At 37.1% G+C, this 27,404-nt stretch overlaps 2 protein-coding genes across 3 annotated transcripts; both read left to right on the top strand.

The window, feature by feature from the left end:
* Positions 1-7,838: 7,838 nt before the first annotated feature.
* LOC106672537 (venom allergen 3-like) lies at positions 7,839-16,554 on the top strand. The gene is made up of 7 exons (XM_014404060.2): positions 7,839-8,018; positions 8,078-8,254; positions 8,319-8,400; positions 8,976-9,120; positions 15,546-15,787; positions 16,098-16,160; positions 16,421-16,554. The coding sequence occupies exons 1-7, from the start codon at positions 7,869-7,871 to the stop codon at positions 16,480-16,482; spliced, it is 921 nt and encodes a 306-aa protein (XP_014259546.1). The 5' UTR covers positions 7,839-7,868; the 3' UTR covers positions 16,483-16,554.
* Positions 16,555-18,002: 1,448 nt separating this feature from the next.
* On the top strand, positions 18,003-24,781 carry LOC106672536 (venom allergen 5-like). 2 transcript variants are annotated; one of them, XM_014404059.2, is made up of 8 exons: positions 18,003-18,236; positions 18,292-18,468; positions 18,534-18,615; positions 18,686-18,830; positions 20,587-20,834; positions 20,908-20,970; positions 23,584-23,646; positions 24,640-24,781. In XM_014404059.2, exons 1-8 carry the CDS (start codon positions 18,090-18,092, stop codon positions 24,699-24,701), a joined length of 987 nt encoding a protein of 328 aa, XP_014259545.1. In that variant the 5' UTR covers positions 18,003-18,089; the 3' UTR covers positions 24,702-24,781. The 2 variants fall into 2 exon arrangements, with proteins under 2 accessions (XP_014259545.1, XP_014259544.1); XM_014404058.2 differs by having other exon boundaries at positions 20,587-20,849.
* The last annotated feature ends 2,623 nt before the right edge of the window (positions 24,782-27,404 follow it).

Below are 27,404 nucleotides of genomic sequence, written 5' to 3'. Positions count from 1 at the left end.
TTATAACTAGCCATGCAGAAGCAAAATTGATAACGTGGCGGATAAGAGTAACGTTCGTTCCCCAATCAGAAACATTAAAATAATAATAAAAATACTATATCTTAATTAAATCGGTAGCCATCTGATTAAATGTTTCGACTGAATTTATATCGCAATCATAAAGCAGGAAGAGTTCATTAATGACCATTAACCCTTTTTTAGTAATTAATTGTTTGTTATTTTCAAAAACGTTTTAATTTTCGCTCAAAATTCCTCTATAAATAAAATTCTTGTTAAAACGTCAATATCCCATCATTGAATTCCAAGAAACTTTTCCTTATCACCTGTTTGCATTTAGGTCCCTATACTTTTCATCATTGCCATCGCATGATGTACGTCAATTTCGTCCTTCATGAGGACCCCTGTGGAACATCTCACCCAATACCTACTACCTAATGGTAAAAACTACCTGTCTGACATTTACATCAGAGTTAGACGGGCATAGCGATGTCCTCTATCGATCCTATCCAACCTGGCGTCCCACAAGGGAGCATTCTTGATCTCCTCACTTACACGATATACACTGCTGACAATCCCATCCTTCTAGAATAATTCTCTCAATTTTTCTGACGATACATCAATCCCCGTATAAAAATCCAGTCAGCGCATATAGAAATCTTCATTATTTGCAGTGCCTGTACATTTGGTTCAAAAAGTGGAAAATTAAAAAAAAAAAAAATGCAACGAAAAGCCATGCATTAATTATTTGGAGGTCATGAGATGCGGTCTGGTGTGACGTAGGTTTAAAAAAACATTTTCTTTAGCGTGCCAACATTTCGATCTTTATTGAGATCATCTTCAGGCCCAAAGTGTTTGTTTTCAGTGTAGATGTGTCATTCTTGTCTGTCGTGTTGAGAGTGCCCTACGTCACACCAGACTGCATCTCACGATCTTCAAATAATCATCAATTCACTAAACACCACACACACACCAATACATTAACTTCACCCGCAGAAGTGATACACTCCCACCTATTTACTTTAATGGGATTTCACAACTACCTGTCGGACGCGGATGTTACTTGGGACTTCACCTGGACAAACGACTTACTCCGACTTAATCCGCATACAAGACTAAAACGAAACGAACTAAACAGGCTCTACAACTTGTTATTAACACTACACGATAGACGATCTAAACTCTTACTTTCCCCTTCAATATAGAAGATTGGTGAATATCATGGTACTCAACCTTAGGAGGGATTAATGGTGTCGAAGTCTGGGTTAACCAAGCATTCCAACCCCCACCGCATTTTAAAATTCCAATCAACCGTCCTAAAAAAAATTCTTAACCCTCGTTTTTATGATCAAACCTCACCCTACACTGAGAACTTACTATTCCCTTTGTTCTAGAAGTAGCGAAAGGCTGTAAGAAAAAAAATTCCATCAACTTCTACTTCCCTGCTTATGCCTTGGTCCAGCAGCTCAGTTCCACTTACATCCCTGGTAATCGACTGAAACGACGATGGCCACGTTATGCCCTACATACTGAAGGAGAAGAGAAACAGTTCTAATAGTCATTATTTATTTGTTCTAAAGGAGGCTCGCCATTTGGTGAGTTCTCTTTGTAAGACGATTAATTAAGGTTTTTAGTTGACATAAAAAAGTCAATGGCACGAGCGGGATTCGAACCCACGATCTTCCGCTTGATATGCCGCTGCTCTACCACTTGAGCTATCGTGACCTTGATCCACTAGGACACCAACTTCCCATCTCAACCGCACCTTTTGAATTTTCCCTCCTTTTTGCCATTTTTCAAATGTCGTGTAATCGTATTGGTGATGGAACGGAACTTCGTGCTCATCCCACAGCCTCCTAGTGTTCTGCATTTTCAAACATGCTCGACCTTTATTCTCTCCGTGTGATTTTACAACACATATTCTAACCTGTTTTGAATTTTTGATTCTTAGCACTTTAACTCCGAAGGGTTGTCTCTTCTCCAAGTGCTACAGCACACACACACACACACACACACACACACACACACACACACACACACACACACACACTGCTGGAGGTGAGCTATATTTCACCATCGCCCGACAGCTCACACTTAGAAATACACATCCTATAAATACACATGTTCTATAAACAATTGAAAAACCCATGTCCACCAAAAAACGGAACCCAGAAATGCTGTGCCCGAAAACCATTCTTAAATTCGACGGTATGCGTACACGCTCTCTTTAAGGATTCAAAGCATGGCAAGTTTCTATTATGTGGGACACATCGAGCAAATTTTCTCTACAGAAGTAGCACCTGTGCTGGCTGTGACCCAGCTGCAGGTGCCATTCTGTTTATTAACAGGTAAATTTCCACAACCAACAAGCGCTCTAATAATTTCTATCAATATTATTATAATGTTATTGCCGAATATTACAAGTAAAATAGTTTTTTTTTTCAGACAACTAAGCCGTAAAATTAAGTAACGTAAACATCCTAGCATGGTAACAATAAAGATGATTTTCCTAAAATAGTATGTCATTTGTATAATGATTCAATGGCATATTTTATGTTTTTATTATAAATTGCAGAGTGCACATATAATACATACATTTATTCTATGTAAAATTGCACGTACGAATATCACGATCTCTTAATAGTATAATGATAAAACGGGGAAAAATTCCGATTCTGGTAAAGGCACGAGAGCAGCTTTACTACGTAAATATTTAAAAGGGAGTGTAAGCCACAGTAAGGAGGCCCTTGGTCAAACCCTTGTTGAGCAGAGAATGCTGATGCGGCTTGGGGAAATTTTGATATTTTGACAAAGGTTGTGTGTGTACGGAAATATTCACGGGCCCTTTGTTCGAGTAGGGAATTTATTTTCCATCCCCGATGGGGAGTATGCCAAGCATTTTTTCTTTAAGGTCTGGTTTATGGATTTATCAGAGGAAGATTAATAATTGGCCACTTTGAGTACCCGACTGAAACGGACATAATAAAAAAAACTTGAAAAAAGAGGAAATGGTACATCATAGACAAGCCTGCCAGTAGTTGGTTATAAATATAAATACTTTATCTAAAAGACATTCAAAATTAGGCACTAAACAAACTAAACAAGACACAATAATTTCTTTAAAAAATTAATACTGTGTATAATATTCTCTGTTAGCTAAATGTGTGCGTCTGTTAGGCATACTGTTAATACGGTTGACACTAATTTCATAAGGAATTTCACTCCATAGATGTTGCAATGCCGCACTCAGTTGTTGTAGGTCAACTGGTTGCGGGTGGTGATCGAAAACCCTTTTCTGCAACGCATCCCACATGGGCAATGGATTGAGATCTGAAGAAAATGGTAGAAGGGAAGATGGGAAATTCCCAGGTTTTCTAAACATTGATGAACAATTCTGCCTCTATGAGGTCTGGCATTGTCATCCAGAAATCGAAAATCCCTGCCAATGAGATTCCTGGTTTATGGAATGTATACCACGATAATTTTGTGGACATAACGGACTGAGGTTGCCTTATACTAATACGGAGTCTAGTTGTCCTACAGTGTAAATCCCAGCCCAGGCCATAATACCGCCTTCTCCAGACTGAACTTAAGGGAGCACGAACTGGGCCATTGTACTCACCGGCCATTCTCGGTAGATTCTTGGGCGCCTGCTATCACTACTCAGAGAGAAACGCGACTTATCAGAAAATATAATAGCATTCCAATTGGTGTCTTCTAGGCTCTCGCAGTACCATATTGTTCTAAGATGCTGGTGCTGACATGTTGTTGCAGGTCGTCTTAAAGGGGCATACGATGTGAAGCCAATTTCCCCAAACGATTACGATTCGTTTGTTTTCATTGCGTCGTAATGTTCTGACATCCACTACCAGGCCTCCTATTAGCACTTCCAGTCCTCTCGGAATCGGGATATCCACTTGCCCGTGACCTCGATGTCTCATTGTCACAATAATAATAACAACTGCTGGTTCAAGATGATGCTTTTTCAAGGTTAAAGAGAATACAACTGGATTAAAATGAAAAAAGTGTCTCTTTACAGAATGAGCACGCTTCATGTTTACAACTCTTTTACAGTCTTTTACATCTTCATAATTACTATTTTTATGTAAATCCGTTATTAAAAATGAAAAACTAATAAGTAAAACTAATAATCTGGTTTGAAATAACTAGTCCCTGGTCGAAGAACGGAAACCTGGCAGCCATCAAGCTATCGTTCTACGGGATAAAGTGGTCCATAGTTTGAGCGGATGCCCGACTTCAAGAACGAACTATGTCGTGAATAATATTGAAACGAAAGAGATATTCCACCATTTCCCCATGTCCGTCAGCCTGTAGTCCATTTGCAGGTGGCTCATTCGAAAGCGAAATTAGACAGATGGAATGAACTCCCTGGTCAGTCGTCCGTGGATTGAATTAATATTTCTTCCCATTTAGTCATCTGCGATTAATCAGCCACCTTTTAACTGCAAATAAAGTAACCTTTGAATAAGTTCCCTTTGCGAGTGTGTGTGTGTGTGTGTGTGTGTGTGCGTGTGCGTGCGTGTGCGTGTGTGTGTCTGTGTGTGTGTGTGTGTGTGTGTGTGTGTGTGTGTGTGTGTCTGTGTGTGTGTGTCTGTGTGTGTGTGTGTGTGTGTGTGTTCACGTACAGTTTATTGTATCAGGGCCCATCGCCACGTGAGGGACATATTTACTGAAGAAGACGCTACATGCCCGACGTCACCTTCTATGAGGTCCAGATGTAAAAGAAAAAACGCAACATCAGGCAAAATGTTAAGTAGAACCGTGTATTTACCGGCAAACAATAAATATACAAAAATGATTACAAATAAAGCAGTAGAATAAATATTCTATATTGAGGCTTGTTGAAATAAACGGAGGGTGTAAAATGAAAGAAGGGGTATTTCATCTGGCGCAGTAAATAATGTTTATTGAAAAGATGGCTTAGATTTGGTCGTTAAAAATATGAAATAAATTTATTATTTAACAGTTTTTTTATCTAAAAAGCGATGCTCTCATTATCTAGAGATCTTGCAGCTCTATTGTATCAAGCCAATTCCACCACTTTCTTTCAGACTCTCTGAGGGTCCAAATTCTATGATTCTGCATAGTTCTAAACGTGAAAAAGTCCAAACAGTGCAATGCACTTGGTAGTGGCTGCAGGTTCAAATTATTTATTCCTTTAGGCTAGCAGATCGGTTTAAATGATAGACAATTGTTTGCTGATAAACTATCTCGGAATGTTGCAAAACCGAGAAAATCTAAGGGGAATCCTAGAATGGTCGGAATCCCTGCAAAGTCTGTATCCCCCGGTTAACTCAAGAGGAAGCAGGCAGACCCTCGTCACTAGTCAATAATAGCTAATTATTTGCCGACCCACGTCTCCTAACGCCAAACTTCGACCTCTGGACCAGTAATTTCAAGGGTGGCTTCTCTAAGGGAAGGGGTAGTGTTTTTGACAAGGATTCAGATTGTTTAGAACATTTTGCGACACCCGGTTGGTTCAGCCTCGACTTGCGACTTTATTGAATTAGAGACTATTATTATTCGTCCGCACGGTGACAACCGGTTCAAGAATAATGTACAGCTCTAGGGAATCGTTGGTTCATGAAGGATTTATAACGTTATTTATGCATTCCCCTTGTGAGATAACATTTCACGGCTCAGCGCACGCTCTGTCCGAATTTCCAGTTCTCTTGAAATCAACCTACACAGCGAGTCGGACGTCTGAGAAACAAAATAATTTCAACAAAAACATTTAAAGCGTTATGTTTCTTAATAGTAATACTGCTGCTTAAAATTCAAAACATAAAATAACCAAGAAGTAATTTGTTTTAAAGGCGTTGTATATATCTGTGTGGATGCATGTATTTGAAAACAGTGTTAACTGTTATATTAAATAAATTTGAAATATACGAGAGAAAATAGCTAATTATTACGAGGCCATTGGCTTCAAAACGGGTCCAATCCATTACCAAAATTTTTACTGGAGACAAAATAAACGTTTTAGAGCTATGCATTATGAATAGGAGTTTTTATTGGGCAGAAGGAAGGTATTCAAACATTTAAGATAATTTTCAATATTGTATTATTTCCAGGATGCCAAACATTCAAATTTAAATTGTGGACTGTCCCGGTTATGAGACGGGTGGTATAATGTGGTTGAAGATCGAGGCCCGGAAAAGGGCACTTCATGTCCTCATCCACGTCCCTCTCTCACTCCAGGTTCCTTCATTCTTTCCTGTGACCCCTCTCAACCTTGGTTACAAGGGGGGTGACCGGGCGAAAAATAAAGGTGTAGCCCTGAGGGCGTGGCAACCTCTCTAAAGCATAAGCTGTACTCGTGCCGGCCTGGGGTCGGCATGGGGCGGCGAGTGCCTTATCAGAGGCACACGAGCGTTAGGGTACCAGATCCTGCCTTCATAGACGAGGGAGGGTGCATAACCACCTGTACTACGGGGTAACAGAAATGTTCCAAGATTCAGCCTCTATTACAATAGGAATAGATCCGTAGTTGGCCGTGGCGAGACCCCTGGCGGGTACTTAGAGAAGTGGATGTCTTCCATCTGTGACCTTCGCACGAAACTTGCGTATGACCACCGTTATACCACCGGTGCGTATGACGCTTCACGGGATACGGCGGATCGGACGGCAGCGTATAAACGTTGAGGACGCTATGATTATGCTGAAAAATCCATCGAATGCGTAAGTAGTGGCGGACGGGAACGGTTAGTGAATCGGTTGCTCCTACTCGAATATGCTTTGCACGTAGGTGTAGGCTGAGCTCGATCGGAGGCTATTACCGTAGGCGGTCTCCTCTAGGGGGTGGTTAGCAATTCCACTTTAAACAAAACCGCTGCCGGAGCGTAGCGAGATTCTACGCTGGGGAAGCCCCAATACTCTGGGAGGTAGAGGGGCCTTCTCTACCCAGGGAGTGCGCGGGAGACCAGGCTGATGTATTTCGGTTTAGGTAGCCCTTTGCGCGCGGCATACGGTCTGCGGACCGGACCCCTCTGAATGGGCAAGCGGAGAGCGAGGTTGTCTTGGCGCCTCGGGGCTGAGCTGCCTCTACACCAACGCTGCGGCAGTAACACACTTCTGTCGTATGCGGAGGTGCGTCAGCTCTCAGCTTGAGATTCAAAACGTCCGATAAGGCCGAATAGGCTAGGTGCGGACGTTAAAGATCCACATTGTTTTTTTTAGGACGACCGAGTATACGGAAGAAATGTCCCGGCTATGAATCAAGCTAAGTCGCTAACCAATCATTTTGGTGGAATAAGTTGAAATAACTCTCAATTTGTGGTCCAAGTCCCACTTATTTTCGTGAAACTAAATTCAATAATAACAAACCAATATTCGGATTTCTTAGGTAGGAAAAACAAGTAATGTTAAAAAACCACCTATTGGTTTAAACCAATGAGATTGGCCGCATTTTTATGCTAGATTGAGTCGCGTTTATTCAAATTATCTTTACTGAGTATGAAAACTAAAACAATTGTTTTGCAAATACGTGGATGAGTCGGTTTTGAAACTAATAGCCTCTTGTGGAATAGTAGTTGCGAAATCACGTCATACACGGAAACTATGCCTAACGCAAAGAATATGCGGCGCCAGATTTAATTGTTCATTCTACGTTAGAAACCGATACGGTATGAAAGGGCAAAAACATCCTGGAAAGGCAGGACATGATGATCGGAAACGACTCAGTACAGTTCATAATCACGCAAATCTCAGGGAGAAATTTCACCTTGTTTTAATTTTTGATGGACTCATCGTCTGAATGGTAGCAATGTTTTACCACCGATTGTCCTAATAAATATGCTAAACAGAACTAGTATTGAATAAACATCTGTTTTTAACATATTTTGGATAGCATGGATAAAATATTCACAAAAGTTCTTATTTGTATTTGGCTAATTGTTATCTCGTTTACTACAATTCAATCCGCTAGCGATCAAGATCTGTGCAACTTGTGTGCTAAGGATGGAAAAAGTTACTACGATCATATATACTGCATGTTTCCAGTAAGTCTGCAATGGAACTAGATTTGGTGTTGTAATAGTGTGATAATCGATCCTTATAGAATCCAGGACCCGCAAGTAAAAAAGGATGCAGAAATGTAGATATCTCTACGATAACAGACAGTTTCAGGCAGAAAGTTCTTCATTGGCACAACGATTATCGGAACAAATTCGCAGAGGGAACATGGCCCGAACAAAGCGGGAAGAACTTTCCAAAAGCGGCCAACATGAGATACTTGGTGAGTATTGACAACAGTCGTTTAACTAAACAATTTTTATAGCGTGATTTTATGTGTTAAACAGCATTATGACTACCAACTAGAAAAACTCGCTAGGAGAAATGTGCAAAATTGTTACTACAATCATGAACCTTGCAGACGAGTAGGTAAGGACAATACTATTTACTATATTTGTATCTGGTTTTTACCTATCTTTCCAAATATTGACTGTTATGGCCGAGTAGATACGGCGTTTTACGTACCTCACAGACTTTGAAGTGGGATATAATTTGTACCGTCGCAGTGCTCCTGGAATTTCAAACCGCACCCTCCCTTCAAAATTTCATTCCACACTACAAAACATAATAAGGTAGACACTCTGCAAAAAAATAAAATTGTTTTTCCGCTTCCAAAATTTTCCTTTCAAAAAAATTTCATTAGCAAAAACGTTGCAATTTCTTAAATGCGTTTTCTTACTACAACTATTTTTAATGATGGTCCGGGTTTTTAAGAAGGTATTTCAACTGCGAGGTTATATGAGCCCTCGGAATGCCAGTGTTTTGGAAAAAAGCCCATCTGTAAGTATGTCGGGTTGGAATGCAACGCCACTGGGTTCGAACCTGTGGCCTTTACCTTACAGTGATGAGGATGTCAAGGCCTAAACTGTTCTGGCCACCGACGGGCCTGTACGATTTATGATATGTTTTTATAAATAATATATCGGTAATATTGTTATTTTCAGGACGTTTTGCATATGGACAAAATTTAGGTTACGAGTCACATTCAGATAAAAACAACCTTCCCCCAGACTCTGAATCAACATGGAATGCTTGGGTTAATGAAATGAAAGATTTCGATGTCAAAGACGTAGCTGAATTCGGAAATGGGTAAGAATTTCCTCTTAAACGGTGGCTACACAATTTGAATGAATTGAAAATATTAAGATGGCTTCGTTATAGAAATTTAGAGGATGCACTTCTTGTTTTTCTACTTTTGGAGGTTTCCAGTGATTTAGAAATTTCCTACTTTACTGCGACGTAACTAGATGTCTCGTAGATTTTTTTTAAAATTTATTTCTTACTCATACATGATAGTATACTATACAAATATGTACATATGATTAAAATATCACAAAGGACAACACTAGCACTAATGCCAGCACTAGGCCGATAGAACACATGCTTTGAGGAGCCAGCCATTGGTGGCACTCAGTGTGTATGATTAGGGGTGAAGGAGGTCCCGAGGCCATCGTCGGTTGAGGCGATGTGGTGGGTTGTCAAGATGGGAATGAGTGGAGGCTCGAGCAGTATGGTTAGGATGGTTAGAAAGGTTGGTGTGGAAGTTTTGGAATCTGGACCGGATTAGATCGTTGTTAAAATTAATGTTGAAGTCTTTGTGGATAGTGAGGTTAGTGACGTAATAAGGTGGTTGACAATTTGTCTAAGGACTTTTGATTGGAAGGACTGGATGCGCTGGATTTTGGAAGGCTTGGCAGTGCCCCACAGTTCCATTCCATATGTTCATATTGGTCTTAGTAAATTCTTGCACAGCTTTGTCTTAATTCTCGAAGTCGATTTCGGTCATAAAAGTATTCGTAGTAGTCCAAGTCTTGTATTAAGTTGCTTTTTTTAAGTCTTGTGTGGGGATTCCACGTCAGTCTGCTGTTGAGATATTTGTCGAGTCCCAGACTTGAGTGGAAACTGGTATCTCTTTGTTTTTGAGGTACAATAGGGGGGCAAGACTGCTTTTTCAGCGTAAAAGTACACTGAGTGCATTATTCTTCGTTCAATCTTGTCCTTCATTTTTTACACCAGTCTTCGATAAGCTCAAGATGTTCCTGGATGTTGGAGGTAGCTTGGACATGATTCGAGATAGAGGATAGGATTGCGGTTTCGTCCGCGTAGGTAGTGATAATAGGGTCAGGATGTATTGGTAGGTCAGCAGTATAAATAATACATAGGACAGGACCAAGGATACTGCCTTGCGGTACACCGGCCTGTGTCTGTTTGACTTCCGAGAATTCTGAAACAGCGAACAGTTAGCTAGGATTTCAATAAAACGTAATAATGAGAGAGTAGGAAGCGCTTAAGTTTAAAAAGTATGCCTGGATGCCAGACCCTGTCGAAAGCCTGTGCTACATCTAAGAACGCGCCCAGGCAATACTCCTTTTTCTTTAGGGACGATGAGATGGTGTGGACTACTCTAAAACATTGTTGGAAGTGGAATGTTGAGAACGGAAACCAAATTGGTGAGAGGGAATGATTTTATAGGTGTCAAGGATTGGTATTAAGCGTTTTAAAAGGAGTCGTTCTAGGATTTTGGACATTGCAGGAAGCAGGCTAATAGGACTGGATGATGAAACTGGTTAGGGGGTTTGTGAGCTTTAGGGATGAGAATAATGACGGAATATTTCCATAGGAGAGGGAAGTGAGTGGTTCGTAGGATTGCGTTATATATTGCGATTATAAATAGCACGGCCTTGTGTCGAAGGTATCGCAGGATACTGGAGGTGATTAGGTCATGGCCAGCGGATTTTCTGCATAGATATTTGGGGATGCGATATTTTACTTGAGAAGGATGAAACGGTTTGGGGGGGTGATGGAGAGGAAGTGGTATGTGAAGTTATTACATTTCTTGTTGTGTGTGAGAGGTACCATTTACGTCTTACTGAGAAGTAAAGGTGGACTCTAAATGGGATGCAAATAAGTTTGATTTATCCTTGTCACCTCTGACCCAGGTTCTGTTCGGTGATCGGATGGGGAAATTGACAGTGTGATATTTTAATATTTTTTTGGTAGCGGACCGGAAGGAATTGTTTTGCATGTAAAGGAATTTGAGGTATTTGTGGTACTGGGAGGAGCGGTAGGAAGAGGGTTCTGTTCGGACTATCACAGTCAACTGGTTCAGCTTTCTTTTGTAGGACGGGTAACGTATTGTTGCCAACGCTTTCTAGCTAGACATATTTTTATTAAAAGAGAACGGATATGGTATGGGAGATAGTCGTTAGAGGGTAAGTTGTGTGTTCTAGGAGGGGATGAGGATTGTACAATGGCATGTTGAATGGTATTGGTGAGTATTAATACTGCATCTTCTACCTCTTGGGAGTTTATAGGAATGTTTAAATTTAAGGAGGAATTTATGTTCTCTTGGAAAACTTTCCAGTTAATTGTGCCATTCAAAAGGGATGGTTTTGTTGGTTTGGTAAGTGGAGTTACGTTTAGAGTGAGGAGTACTGGAGAGTGATCAGGAGATTTAAACACTGAATAGTGGAGGAGATGGTTCCCAAGCCGGAGGTAGCAAAGAAGTCCAATACGTCTGGGAGACGTTTGGGATCAGATGGACAATATGCGGGTTGTTTAGGAGAAATAAAGGAATAATTATTTGTTAAAATGATATTTTGGAGAAGGCGTCCACGGGAATTTGCGATTCGGCTGCCCCTTTGCGGGCCACAAACCAGCATCCGAGGGCGAAAGATGGATTTCAATTGGGGAGGATATAAGGGGTCAGACGGAGTGCAATAAACTGCTGATAATATAAGTGGTGCGGAAGAGACGGGGAAGGATATTGAGATCACTTGATGGGAGTAATTGGATGTTATGGAGTGAAGATTATGCTGTATGGATTGTCGGGCAAGAATTAATGAGCCGCCTAGAGCCCAATTTCCACTAAAGTCACACCTATATGTTGTGTATCCTGTTATGTGGGAAACATTTCTTGACTTTCAGTGATAGGTGCTACGTCTATGTGTTTGTTTTTAAGTATTGTTTCAAGTTCTTGTCTGTGCGTCAGTATTCCGTTTGAGTTCCAGAGTAGAACTGTGAGTAGTTTGGTGGGTACAGATTCATCTGGAAAGCTTGCGGAGGAGTTCAGTTACAAGGGTTGTTAGGAGGGAGATGAGAAGAGTGATCAATGATTTAAAATCATTAAGGAAGGAGGTAAGATTGATTTCTGTGTTTGAAGCTGGTGTAGTAGTTGGTATGGAGGTAGGTGCACTGCTGGCTACATGAGCATAGCTCGAGGTGCGGTCTTTGTGTTAGCCTAAAGGTGGGGACGACATAGGGGCAGGTGTAGAAATGAAGGTTTCTCTGGGTGGATTTGCTGTCATTGTTGGATCTGGTACTGTTGGATTCGTCTTTCTTCTGGAAGGTAGCAGTAGGAAGAATGTCGATGACATCGTTGAGGGTTGTGGAGCTGTTGTCGCTTTATGTTTGAGAGTCTCCTGTCTCAGCTTTCTCTAGGTTTGAAGATCCTGTGAGTGGTACATCCATTGTAATTAGCAGGGTGTGCCCCTCCACACAGTGCACACGTTGCAGGGATGTTTAGCGGCCTCGTACATTGTGTCGATTGATGTGGGTTTCCGCATCTGACGCATCTATGCGGGTGATTGCAGTATGTACGTGTATGTACCATAATCGTAGCATCTGGTGCACTGAGCAATGCTCGTGCGCATTCTAGGTTCCTCGACGTTGATTTTCGTGCATAGTAGATACTTCAGTTTAAATATTTATTAAAATTTTAATAATATAAATATTAAATTTTTTATTTCTAGTGAGAGATAAGATGCATAAAAGACGATGAATAAGGGTAAGGGTGTTTTTGAAATAGGATGCAGTACTTGTTGCAACCTAATCACTGGAAACGTGTTTTTATTAGTTCTTCCTTTATTTCTTCAGTGGAAATGGTCTGGTGTAGTCCTTTTATCTCTACTCGGTACAAATTATCTTCTTTAAGTTGATAACAATGATAGACGTAACTGTTTGTACACAAAAATTTCACTTCTTTGCGATAGCTTTAGCTGTCATATGTGTGCAGTAACAAATCATTCACACGAGATTGGCAGTAAAATTTGTCATTACCCACTAAGGCTTTTAATTGCTGACAAAATCGTGTAAAATACTTTTTAAAAGGATAGTTCCTACTCACAGTAAATTGTTTTGCAACGATCCGGATTTCGAGCCGTTTAGCTCATCATCAGGTTGAAGGACTTCTACAACCACGTCTCTCGACATGAATTGCCGAAGTGAACCGCTGATACCTCCGCCAACGCGACGTTCCAATTATCAACAGATTTTTTTAATGACGCTCAATTTGAACGTGCGAAACGCGGAAATTATAACACAAATAAATATTAGAATAATAAATACTTAATATTACTTTAAATTACTATAAAAATAATAACAATTAAAATAATTAGATTAATTATTTGGATGTTTGATGTTATTTATGTACATATTTAAAATGGGGGGTAGATCAAAATCTGTTATATTATTAATGCATTTATCACCATGTTCAATTTTACATTTTTTAATTTCAAATTTCTCAAACCAATCTAGTTCTTTCGCTTTGTTGAAACTATGTAACACTCTTGTATTTAGATTTGAATTGAAATTATGTTTTGTTTCTTTCAGATGGTCCTTAAATTCCGAAAATTTGCTCGGTTTAGGCAAGTGTTCTTTTACTCTTGTTTTTATTCCTCTACCGCTTTGTCCTATATATTTAATATCACAATCATTACAATTGAGTTGGTAAACCCCACTTTTTGCCAAATTGTCTACTTTGTCTTTAGGTTTTGAGAGGATGTTTTAAGTGAACCCGTACTTCTAAAAGCTATTCTAAAACCTTCTTGTTTAAAAATTTTACTAACTTTTTGCGATAATTCACCAATGTATGGCAAACAACGGAAACCTACTCATTCATTTGTGGTGGGGTGACTGAGTCCTATTGTTGATTCGTTTAAAGTTAATTTTTTATTCTTTTAACTAGCAACCTATCAATAAATATTTCTTGATACCCGTTGTTTTTTGCTAAGGTTTTAATATTTTTAATTCTTTTTTATAGTTATCAGGTGTTAGCGGAAGTTTTAACATCCGGTCTATGAGCCAAATGAAACCATCAGCCTTTTGGGACCAAGGGTGGAAAGAATCCGCTGGTATCATAGTGTCTGTAGTAGTGGGTTTTCTATATACGTCTATTTCTATTAGGTTGTTTATTATGAACAGTTTTAGGTCTAAAAAGTTCAAACAGCCATCTTTGCGAATTTCGAATGTAAAATTTATATTACTGTGTAGAGAATTAATTAGTTATAGGAATTCTTTGAGAGCCTCTAATGTTCCCGACCATATGCATAAAATATCGTCTAAATAGCGTTTCCAGAAATGAACATATTTAATTAATTTGTTCTTTGATTTGAAAAGATTTTTTTCGAAATTATCCATGAATATTTCAGCAGAAAGTGGGGATAATGGAGACCCCATTGGTAACCCTTTCATTTCGTATGGTAACCCAGGGTCTTTTTTAGAAGACCCGGCTGAATTTCTTTTGAACCAATGACGCTACAAAAAAAAGTCCGTATTTGATATTTTGTTATTTACTTTCAAATTTTTCCCTTGTTTGGGAGACAAATTATACATGCTACCTCACACTCAGTTTGGTGCGTTTTTTAGACTTATAGCCATAACTTTGTCATTTTTTGACCAATTTAAAATCCGATTACCCCATTGTTTTCAGGGTAACATTCCTTTAAAATGATGTGTCAGGATGTATAGGGTAGTATTTGAAATTTTTACGTTTTTATTTTATATTGAAGAACTAGGCCTGAGGTACACTATCTCAATTTTTTTTCGAAAAAAGATAAAAATTTGAAACTAGACTAAAACATATTAAAACGCGTTTTTTTTAATAGCGCTTGGTAACACACACAAATCACACTCTGATTGCTGGAAATCGAGACTCGAATAATAAATCGAAATTGTCTCGATTTCCAGCAATCATAGTCTGATTTGTGTGTTTTACCAATGGAGCTAGGTTTGATAGAGGTTATAGTAATTGTCCATATGGCATAAATATTCCAATGTTTGCACATTCCCTATCTTCGAGTTGCCTGTTTTTGTTGAGTTTTAGTCCATCAGATTAATGAGTCATATTTTAGGTTTTATTACTAACGCGTATAAAATTATCATTTTCAGTCATAAAAGATGTTGGTCGTTTCATAAGATAATGTATGTGAAGCATAACATTTAAACGTTAATATGGTCACTTGTGTTCCGTTGCAATATCCGTTTGCCACTGCTCACTAAGAAAATATTTGATCTGATTCAAGAACGAAGAAAGGAATGTAACTAAAATGATAAAAGCAAGAGTTAATTTGGGTCCATATTTATTTATTAGTTAAGTTTGCACAATAGTTAGTCTTTGAGATTTGATATGTGAGATATATTTTTTAACTTTCTAAACGAGCCATGATCACAACACTGTGCCAATAAATTTATTTAGGTTCTATTTGGTTGTAGCCTGAATGATATTTTCTTTACAGTCAACATACGGGCGTGGTCAACCATTTTGTGGCAACGACTTGGGCCGAAACCAGAGTTGTCGGTTGCGCTCAATCAATATACGAAACAGAAGGCATGTACAGAATTGAAGTTGCTTGCAACTACGGCCCCGCGGGTGTGATTGTCGGTTTGCCGATGTACTTAGCAGGAGATCCTGCTACCAAATGTCCAGAGGGGACGAAGGCCGGCTTTAACGCAACTTTTCCCAATCTCTGTGGAGGAAGTAGGTTTGATTTCTTGAACGACAGACCCAAGTGAATTTCTTTTCTGAATGGATGTTATATTAACCTTGATGTAATGCCATGTAAATGTGAACAAACCACAATAGTCTGAAAGAGTAAAATTTTTTTTATAATAATCAGAATTGAGTTAGAAATTGCCTTGGACGCTGTCGCTTACTTAATGTGTATCAGACAGTTCTTTATAATATATTAATACACACATGAGAAAAGCGTAAAAAATAGTACGTTTCCAATGCTCAAAAACAAAAATTGCAATTTATCATTATTGTACTTATTAAAACTTGTTTTCAGTTAATAACGAAGATATTCCATTCTTTGATCCAAAAGAAGCCGCCGGAACCAATGTCAGAATAAGTAAGTATCTGTGAATATCACTGTTTTGACTATACTTTTTGGACATACCATTTTTGAAAAAAAGATCTTAAGATTGACGGAAATGATGACTTAAAAAAACTTTGCATTGAGTTATTTTTTATTACCCTTTGTTGATTGATTTCCAATCCAATAAATGGCACAACAAAAACCAAATACAATGTCCATTCAGTACACCTTAAAATGTCATTATTTTGAAGGCAGAACCAATAATCAGTTTGAATATAACATTTTTTTTTCAGGCATTATTCTTAAAATACTTTTAGCGTGTTATCTCATACTTGTTCTGGATTTGCGAAATTGAAGGTCTAGCGACGCGCAAGGTGAGAAGAAATAGCCATTATATTTGCAAAAATAAAACTACTTAAAAAAAAAATTTATTTCAATTCGACGGTTTAATATATTGCTATAATTTCAATTACTGTATTGCTGGAATTATACCTTTATCATTTGTCGTGACGATTGTGTGTGGAGGTGGAAATAGTGCAGTTTCAAGAATATTTTGGTTTAATGGAACATTTAACTTTCATTTGAAATAATCGCCCTGGAAACAATAAAACAAAATTTCCCACTTTAATAAGCACCCTTTGAGGCTAAAGAAGAAAAATATAGTTTTAATGTAGCCATCTACATTGCTAAGTGCGTAAACTTTAAGAAAGTTTAAAATAATTAATTGATGTGTTTTAACCTAATATCATAACTGAGATTGTATATAAAGCAGTTTGTGATTTGTAACTTCAGAGGCCCTTGTAGGATGTAAGATACACCCAAAAACAGAAAAAAACGGGCACTCGTATTTTGTTCTTTATTTCAAACTACATGTATCTTTATCGTTGTATTAAATACATACCTACTTTAATGTCAATGAAATTAAATGAGATTAGAAATGCAGTAGTTTAATAAGAATCATTTAAATAAGATGGTTTGAATACAAATTCTGCAAAATCATTTAGCAATTGTTAAAATTTAATTAACATTTTATTACATATCTTTGGTCTTAATAAAGAGTATTCCCTCCTTTGGCTTCGGGGAGGGCCTTACGTCTCCTAGGCAGAGAGTAAATAAGCGGTCGGATTTTTTCTTGTGAAACAAAATCACATTATATAACAAGAGTGGTTTGAAACTGTTCAACGCTCGTTGGAGGAGGCAATCAATGTCTAACTGGCTTCTTTATTATGTCCAATAAAAGTTCTATAGGATTCATGTCAGAAGAACGAGCTGGCCAATTACTGTGGTAATCCCTACATCCTCCAAGACCTAGGTGACAATTCGAGTTACATGCGATAGAGAATTATCATGCCTTAAGGCGACGTTGTTCCCAATAAATGGAGAGAATGTTACCACAGCTACCTGGAGATCTACCTCAATGGACCTTAGTGCAGGCAAAGATTCATTCTGTATGATAATCAGTACGGTACTGTCATTGATCTTGAGAGATAAGTAGGCAGTACAAACAGAATTTTTTCTTACATGCTGTACTGATATCAGCCTAAATAAAAGGCCTATGTAGATCGGGACAATTGTAAAACAAGTTACTACTGAGAAGCAGTACTTAATATTGTGGGCGCTGAGGCTAAGGCGCCTATTGTCAAATACAATCAAAGACTAGAAACTTCAGCGCGAGCAATTACTATTAAAATTATTTTTATTAACTCTCCTAGTGGGTTACATTACTTTTTTATTCTATATAATCTAACTTGTTTATAAATTTGTTGAAACAAATTCATTCTATTGTTACTTACTCTTAGGATAGAGGTTGTCAACTTAAAAGTTAATGAGTAGGTAGTATAAAATCCGTATGACGTCGGTTTGTACAAAGCGTGAGAAGAATGTCGGTGTAAAACATCTGCTAATTGTTCAAATGATTTTTTTTTATGTTGTTGCATTATATTTTTTTCAAAATTCTTAACCATGTCAAAGCAAGTTGCAAAAATAACAATATTTTTGCTTGGCGCAATAATTTCTAATGTAGTTTACGGAAAAACGGATGACGAACTGTGCGACATGTGCTTAAATGATGATTTAGAAAGGGATCAACATATTTTATGCATGTTTCCCGTACGTATTGATCATCTGTTCGAATCTTCTGCAATCGTAATATTTTCTTGTTAAGTATCCTGAGCCCGCTGAACAACCTGGATGCCGGAATGTTGATATGTCAATAACGGATGATGCGTTCAGAGCGAAGATTCTCGATTGGCACAACAATTACCGGAACAAATTTGCTGAAGGATCATGGCCAGGACAAGAAGGAAAGAATTTTCCAAAAGCTGCCAATATGATGCTTTTTGTGAGTAAAATCGACTGATGTATTTTTCTATTCTACTTAATCGACGTAGTATCTGCAATCGACAGCATTACGATTACCAGCTCGAACGACTTGCGAGAAGACATGTCCAAAATTGTTACTCAGATCATGAGAAGTGTAGACTCGTAGGTTAGGAAGGAATTCCGTCGTAATATATTTGTCAAATGGCTTTTATTACGTCACATTTTATAATTTTCAGAAAGGTTTCAATACGGACAAAACCTTGGCTATCAATCATGTTCGAATCCGCAATGTGTGCCAAACGATACTTCAACTACTTGGAACAATTGGGTTGACGAAATGAAAGATTACGATCCAAGAGATGTAGAGAAATTGGGAACATAGTAATTTTTCTTTGATAATATTTCAATTTTACTTACGTTTCGGCACGGCTGAATCTTGCTCGTTTAATCTAATTAAACATAATTTTGCTATGTATATTTTATTATTCTCCAAAACCCCGCGAGTGGAGATAGATCCAGTAAGTGACACTGTGCCGATTCAACATAATTTTACGATGTTATACTTTCTAAATATTTAATTAATCTCACCGCAGCATAATAAACTCAGTTTTCCCATTTAAATGAAACGTTTAGTGTATGTTAAATTTGAAATGTTCCATTGATATTAAATGAAACAAAGCAATGGCAAGAGAGATCAAGATATTAATAGTTTTACAAGTCAAAATTGAATTATATTTTTTTCTGTTACCTACATCATAGAAAAATTGTGTGGCAAGCACACATGACACAACACAAGCAACGCAATACAATATATCACAGTACTTTAGATAACTGGTAACCTTTGAGCTATGCGCCAGTTCATTTTGGCAAAACTCAGTGTATCAATCAACAAGTTGACGTTTCAACCAACCGACTGGAAGGCTGACTAAGGAACTAAACAACCTGTACCAACCAATATTCTAGACACACGCGTATTCACAACTATTAAAACAAATGTCATAATCTTAGAGACCTGATACCTAGTCCAAAACTGACGGCGAAATGTCACTAATATTCGCCACTCATTTTATATTTATTAATTCCGACATACATGATCCATAACCACAAACCTTGTTCTGGAACAACTTGACATTTCTTTCTGTTTCTCTCCCTATCAGGAAAATCCATCACGCCTCGTGAAGTAAAAAAGGTCATCTTCACCATTCCTAGAAACTATATCCGGGCTATGATCAAATACCTTCCAATATTTTGCTTCAGCTTAATTGCAAGGCTATAGTAATAATTAATACCATTTATAACGCTGCCCAACTGGTTCCTCCCCTATGCAAATTTATTCTGCATGATCCACAACCCTAACATATCAACTAAATATGTTTCTTCGTAAAAGTCTTCAAGCTATATTCAGAAAGTACAAGAGAAAATTCAGTTTGAGTTTTTTCCAAAAATTGTACAAATTGTCTTACGTTTATCGTTTGACGAGTGGTTTTAGAGAATTTTTAGTATTTTTTAAAATATAAAGATTAGGGTCTCCTATGTTTGCTAAAACTTTTGTTAGTGAATGTGGTATTCGCTGCGTTTTTAAAAATCGGTGGAGGTTTCGGATCTTTTGTTTCGGTATTATTTGTATTTGCAGTCTCAGTGTCAGAAAATAGTTGAATGTGGTTGCTTGTAGGGTTTGGAGTACTCATAGTAGTACTAGGATACGCGGCACTTTCCTCTGGTCCCTGTTTGCAATTAAAAAAAATTAAAAAATTCCCACCCATTCACGGCGCTGCAATTATACTAACCCAACCCGACAGGTATATCTTGCCCAAACCTATAGCCTGTGCGCCGTAAAACCAGGGTCTTTCTCATTCTATCATAACTATATCTTATGGATAAAAATATTAACTCCAACCTATAAAGCTTAAGACCATTACTTTATTGTGTTAGTGTCTTTTCCAGATAGCTTAAAAAAACAAATAGCAACAAATTCTCTCTCTCTCTCTCTCCCTCTCTCTCTCTCTCTCTCTCTCTCTCTCTCTCTCTCTCTCTATCTCTATCTCTATCTATTTCTCTTTCTCTCACTCTCTCTCTCACTCTCTCTCTCTATCTCTCTCTCTCCTTCTCCCTACTTTTTAATTTTTTTGGTTTTTAGTCCAAGTTCGAGTCAAGTTTTCCATTTCGTCGCTGCGACTTGGGCTAATACTCGACTGTTGGGATGCGCACAAGGGCGTGCTGAAGTTGGGGGAAACATCAATTTCCAAATTAGTGTTGCTTGCAACTACGGCCCAATGGGCGTGTGGATGGGTGAGCCCATGTACCTTCAAGGCAAACCATGTTCTATGTGTCCGAATGGCACCGCTTGCTCCTTTGACATAAACTACCCTAATTTATGCGGAGGCGATAAGATCGCACTTGGTACCAGATAAGTACAGTTCGTAAAAACAATACATAAACTTTGACACTTTTGTTTCAGTTTTAAAAACGGATTTTCCATTTATGGATCCGACTGCAGGAAAGGAACCGCTGACGAATATGGGTTAGTTTATAGATTATTTTCAACTTATGAAAGCTTACCAGGTTGGGTAATGACCGATCTGGCAATTCTACAACTGTTCATTCAACCCTACAACGAAAAAGTATTAAAAATCATCAAAGGTTTGGTGGCTGTTAAATGATTCTATCTGTTATCTACAGGGTGTACTTTTTAGACGGTCGGGCTGAATTTTGCTTGAACCAATTGTTGAACCCATCAAAAAACAAAAAATTACGTGTTTAGTTTTTTAGAATTTTTAGTCTAGTTCTAGTTGTTACATTTTATTGGAGGAAAATTATACCGGGTACCTCAGGCCCAATTAAACTTCACAACTTTAAACACAATCATATCCCTACGGACATATCATTACAAAAGGACTTTTTTCCCCGGAAAACAATAGTGCAATCGTATTTTAAATTGGTCAAAAATGACAAAGTATGGCAAAAAGTTTGAAATAAAAAACAGTTATTTGGTTTGCTATTTATTAATTATATTTCATCTTCGAACTGCCTGCCTTGCGTAAAGATGCAATGATGTGACCTTTTTAACTTCTCTTTACCGGTCTGAGCACCATTTAGATTGTTTTCGTAGAAATAAGATTCAATTAATTTATTACCGAGAAGTCCACACCAAAATGGACTACCTGATGATGACAAGAGTACGAAATTCTCGGATTTCCTCAGCCCACATTCGAAAATTTCAACGGTTTACTATGTCATTAGAGAAAAACTTGATTCTTCAGTCCATAGGAAGTATCGAAGAACGTTTTCTTCTGCTTCCCAAATCGAATCGTCATTTGTACAAGGAACGATAGACGCCGTCATAATCAGAGTCCCGAAGCGATATGGCATAATATTGTAAATCCGGAGTACATTTTATTTTTTGGAAAACCTAAAACCCTTCCAACATTTCGACGAATGGAATTTGGATTTCTAGTAAAATATTCAGCTACTCGTCGAAATTACGCCGCCTGTTTCTTTCCCCCAATTTAAAATCCGATTTTACCATTGTTTTCAGCGTAAAAAAATCATTAAAATGATTATTCGGAAATCATAAGATGCGGGCTGTTGTGATGTAGGTTTCAGAAAAACATTTTCTTTACCATGCCAACGTTTCGATCTTTATTGAGCTTATCTTCAGGGCCTGGGAATTATGAACATTTTTTAAATTTAACAAATACATGTAGGATGTGAAAAAGTGAATTTATGGAATTCAAAAAAAAAAAATTTATATTCAATCAAACAGCAATATCTCACTGGCACTCTCAACACGACTCTCAAGAATGACACAATTACGCAGAAAACAAACAATTTGAGTGAGTAGAAATACTTTGATTGAATATAAAAATTTTTTTTTTTGCATTGTACAAATTCACTTTTTTCCACGTCCTACATGTATTTGTTAAATTTACAGAATGTTTGTGAATTCCAGGCCCTGATGATGATCTCAATAAAGATGGAAACATTGCACGACAAAGAAAATGTTTTTCTGAAACCTATATCACACCAGACCGCATCTCACGATTTCCGAATAATCATCGTCTAACGGTCACTAATCACCACATAAATCTTTAAATGTTGTATCTTGATGTCAAAGGTCGTATTATGTATAACACGTAATGTTAAAGTTGAACTGGGTCTGAGGTACCCTGTATAATTTTTCTCCAAAAAAGACAAAAATTTGAAATGTAATAAAAAATATGAAACATATATTTTTTATAGCGTTATTGGTTCGAGAGAAATTCGGCCGGGCCATCTAACAAGGGCACCCTCCATATCATACTAAGGTGCTAACCATCCAGTTAGAAAATTTTAATTCCAAAAATCACAAGCTATATTATTTCAAACAGAATTTGTAGATTGAGTTTATTTGGCATTTATGAAGATTTTAATTACGGTGTATCTTATTGAATACAACGAATTTAATAAAAATTACATCGAAACTGGTGGTGAGCTGAGATAGATCATCGTGGTCTGCGTATCCTTGCGTGTTCATCGATCAGACATGCTTTGCGATTTCCGCCATCTTCAGAGGTGTTTACGTAGTACTAAAGAATTGCCAAACTATTCGTCTATCACACTTCAGAACTCTTAACTTTTAACAAAAGTACTTTGCTGGATTTCCAAGGGGAAAATTAGAAAAAAAAAATAACGCCGACACTCACGACCTCATAGTAGTTTTGTCTTCACAACAATCACCCAGAGCCAAGAAAGAAAATGGCGAAAATTTTAAACGCGTCTGACGGAGCAACACAGCGAAGAATGGCGGACCAGTATGATTGGAAACAATCAATTTTCAGGTCTAACACCTTGTCGACCGCACAGAAAAATTTCACATTTATTGAGTTTAGAAATTTCTGGTAGTTTAGAAAATTTTTTTAGTTGAGTACGATATTCAACAACTCAATATTAGTTTCAACACAACCTATAAAACTAAAAATCAATTGTATCGAACTCCTACTTTACAATTTATCATTATTATTGTTATTTGTAATATTTATATGCATAGTGAGTAACTTTTATAACTCGTAATGAATCAAAGATTTTTGAGGTTTGGAAAACCAGAAATATAATCCTACTCCTCCACTTTTATACAAATATGTATACTTTTTTGTAGGTCATGACGAAGAAATTGAATTCCATATACCTACCAAATCAGTCTGCGGGACAGTCTGTCTATGTAAGTACTTGTGATTTAAACAATGACAATCCAGTTTTTAACAGAATTTGCAATTACGATCGGCCAATTATTCCTGTCAGTAGGTTGGTCGCAACTGGCCTTTATGGTCTTCTGCCTCTCTGCTCTTGAATACCAGACGCGTCACGTCGCGCTCACACACTCACACACACACACACACACACACATATATATATATATATATATATAGAGTCTTTACCTGGTATTGAGTAGCGGTGACCATCAGAAACATTTCTTGCCGTTAAAAACTTTCCTGGCGTAAAAAACGTGACTTAGACATATGTAAATTTTAAACTTTGGATTGATGGGTTGAAAGCCTTATCGCGAAAATCTTTCTTTTTGTTATGAGGACGGGACCGAAATATTTTTCCATCTACCATTTTTTACCCGGGTAAATTTAGACTTTTGAGAGATGAAATTATCTCTTATCTGGAGAAACAAAATTAAATTATTATCAAATTTAAAAAAAAAATGTTACCTATACATAGAGCTTATGCTCGCAATGCTTAAGAATTATATACCATTTGACCTTAGTTTTTTTAATCATTCTAAGGACTACAAAATTGTATTAAAATCGTTTTTCAATATATTTTGTTTCATTTTTACACTAGTTTAAGTTTTATAAAAAAACAGTTTCGTTTATAGTTTTATATTTATCTTTTAAATATTTTCTTTGCAAATACAGCAAAAGACAGACGGCTAACCGTAAAAGCATGTATAAATACTTTCTAGTATAGGATATGTACTATACTTATTAAAAATGTTAGGATTTTTTTTATTACTCATTTTACGTATATACTTTTCTATCGAGGTTACACTAGTTAATTCACAAGGATTCCTTTATACCTTTTGGTGAGCCTATCATCAACGTTTTGTGCAGTGAATACAACAAATTTTAAATACAAAATCTTATTGTCACAATGCCAGATCGATTATTTTTTTAATGATTAACTAATGTGCGAAAAACTTTTATAGGCGTTATTCTTAAAATACTTTTGACGATTTGTCTCATTCTCGCTCTGGATCTGCGAATTTGAAGATTGTCGAAGATACAGAACAATGATATGAAGAAATGGCCTTTTGTATTAAAAAATAATAATAAAACAACAAATAAAATACTTTCTAAAGAAAAAAACACTTAAAAATAACAAAAATAGTTTTAATAACGAGAGAACTAGTGTATCTACTTTGTACAACGTTCAATTTCCCCATTTTTCAACCAGTTTCATCAAATACCATGAACTTTTAGTGAGGCGATTAGTTTATTTAAAAATTAGCAACAGAAGCTAAAAGTGAAGTGTAATGATGCAATATTTTTAGAAATTCGAAAAACAATTTCGTTCTACTATTTTACTCTCACAACCACACGAGGGTGATGAAAATAAAATTGTGTAAGGAAATTTTGGAAACGTGCATATGGTATTCAACCATGATTAGCAACAGCATTATTAAATCAATAGTACACAGGTACAAAGTCACAATCATTCTAGGAAGTGAAATGTCGTGAAATATTTTATTTAAAAAATTATTTAGCCTGAGAGAATAATTTATTTAGAAATTTCAACCCGTCTGGTGTTTTGTATACAACTATACTTTCTTTTCACAGAAAACGTTCATATCGTATAAATCCTTTTAGTCTTCAAGTCAAGCAAGCTAAAAGACTATAAATAGACATACTTGACACCTTAAACTACCTACAAAACACATTGAACTAAAAAACTGATAACTTACAATTTAACAAAACAAATTAAAATGGAAAAGAGCGACGATCCCAAGGTCCGAATGGAACAATAAAAAAACCCCAGACCGAGTCCAACAATGACGTTGATAGACCAAGAACACCGTCACCTGATCCTGTCCTCTCACTACTGCATACAAGAAAAAATATTGAGGAACCTTCTAACGTCTATTTCTATTAGGTTGTTTATTATGGACAGTTTTAGGTCTAAAAAGTTCAAACAGCCATCTTTGCCAATTAATATACAACTAATTAATTCTCTACACCGTAATATAAATTTTACATTGGAAATTGGCAAAGGTGGCTGTTTGAACTTTTTAGACCTAAAACTGTCCATAATAAACAACCTAATAGAAATAGACGTATATAGAAAACCCACTACTACAGACACTACGATACCAGCGGATTCTTCCCATCCATGGTCCCAAAAGGCTGCTGGTTTCATTTGGCTCATAGACCGTTAAAGCATCCGCTAACACCTGATATCTATAAAAAAGAATTAAAACCTATTAAAACCTTAGCAAAAAACAATGGGTATCAAGAAATATTTATTGATAGGTTGCTAGTTAAAAGAATAAAAAATTAACTTTAAACGAATCAACAATAGGACTCAGTCACCCCACCACAAATGAATCAGTAGGTTTCCGTTGTTTGCCATACATTGGTGAATTATCGCAAAAAGTTAGTAAAATTTTTAAACAAGAAGGTTTTAGAATAGCTTTTAGAAGTACGGGTTCACTTAAAAACATCCTCTCAAAACCTAAAGACAAAGTAGACAACTTGGAAAAAAGTGGGGTTTACCAACTCAATTGTAATGATTGTGATATTAAATAAATAGGACAAAGCGGTAGAGAAATAAAAACAAGAGTAAAAGAACACTTGCCTAAATCGAGCAAATTTTCGGAATTTAAGGACCACCTAAAAGAAACATAATTAAAATTCAAATTTAAATACAAGAGTGTGACATAGTTTCAACAAAGGAAAAGAACTAGATTGGTTTGAGAAATTTGAAATTAAAAAATGTAAAATTGAACATGGTGATAAATGCATTAATAATATAACAGATTTTGATCTACTTCCCATTTTAAATATGTACATAAATAATATCAAACATCCAAATAATTAAACTAATTATTTTAATTGTTATTATTTTTATAGTAATTTATAGTAATATTAAGTATTTATTACTCTAATATTTATTTGTGTTATAATTTCCGCGTTTCGCACGTTCAAATTGAGCGTCATTAAAAAAATCAGCTGATAATAGGAACGTCGCGTTGGCGGAGGTATGAGCGGTTTCACTTTGGCAATTCATGTCGTGAGACGTGGTTGTAGAAGTCCTTCAACCTGATGATGTGCTAAAAGGCTCGAAATCCGGAACGTTGCAAAACAACTTACTGTGAGTAGGAACTATCCTTTTAAAAAGTACGAAAATTAAGGCAATATATGCAAACTGCGGAGATGATCAGCCTGCAAACTACATACCAATGCCTTTAAACACCTACACTTTGATCTTAGCCAAAAGGCCGAGAAGCGAATTTTAAACACCTACATGGGGAAAGCACAACACAGAATACAGAACGAGAACAACAAGAAAAATAGAACCTGAGTTCATCGAAACACCTCCGATTAGACTACACCAATTTTCCGTTGCTCCCTTATAAGAAAAAATGAAGCTCTACTTCATACAACATAGGTCGGAACTACAGCAAATCAACTGTCTGAGGCTACCCATACAACAAAATAAGTTGGTATGCCGCAGGGACTCCCATATTTTCGTTGCTTTGGTCCGTCAGACACCTTTCAGACTTCTTGATACCTCTTGGACCAGCACAGACCCATAGCATAGCACAGTCTAAACTCATCAGTGGAGCTCCTGGTTCTGCTCTCCTAGAGGGAGGCAGTACGGCCTGAAATGTTGAACTCAAACTTACCAAATGTTCCGAACAAGTTCAAATCTCAAGTTGATTTGGTAACTATAATGCTGTGTTCGATAGATTGA

This window comes from Cimex lectularius, unplaced genomic scaffold (genome assembly GCF_000648675.2).
Source record: "Cimex lectularius strain Harlan isolate CLEC.00 unplaced genomic scaffold, Clec_2.1 scaffold130, whole genome shotgun sequence".
NCBI lineage: Eukaryota > Metazoa > Arthropoda > Insecta > Hemiptera > Cimicidae > Cimex > Cimex lectularius.
The sequence above is the reverse complement of the archived record's forward strand: the minus strand, read 5'-3'. Positions and strand labels throughout refer to the sequence as shown.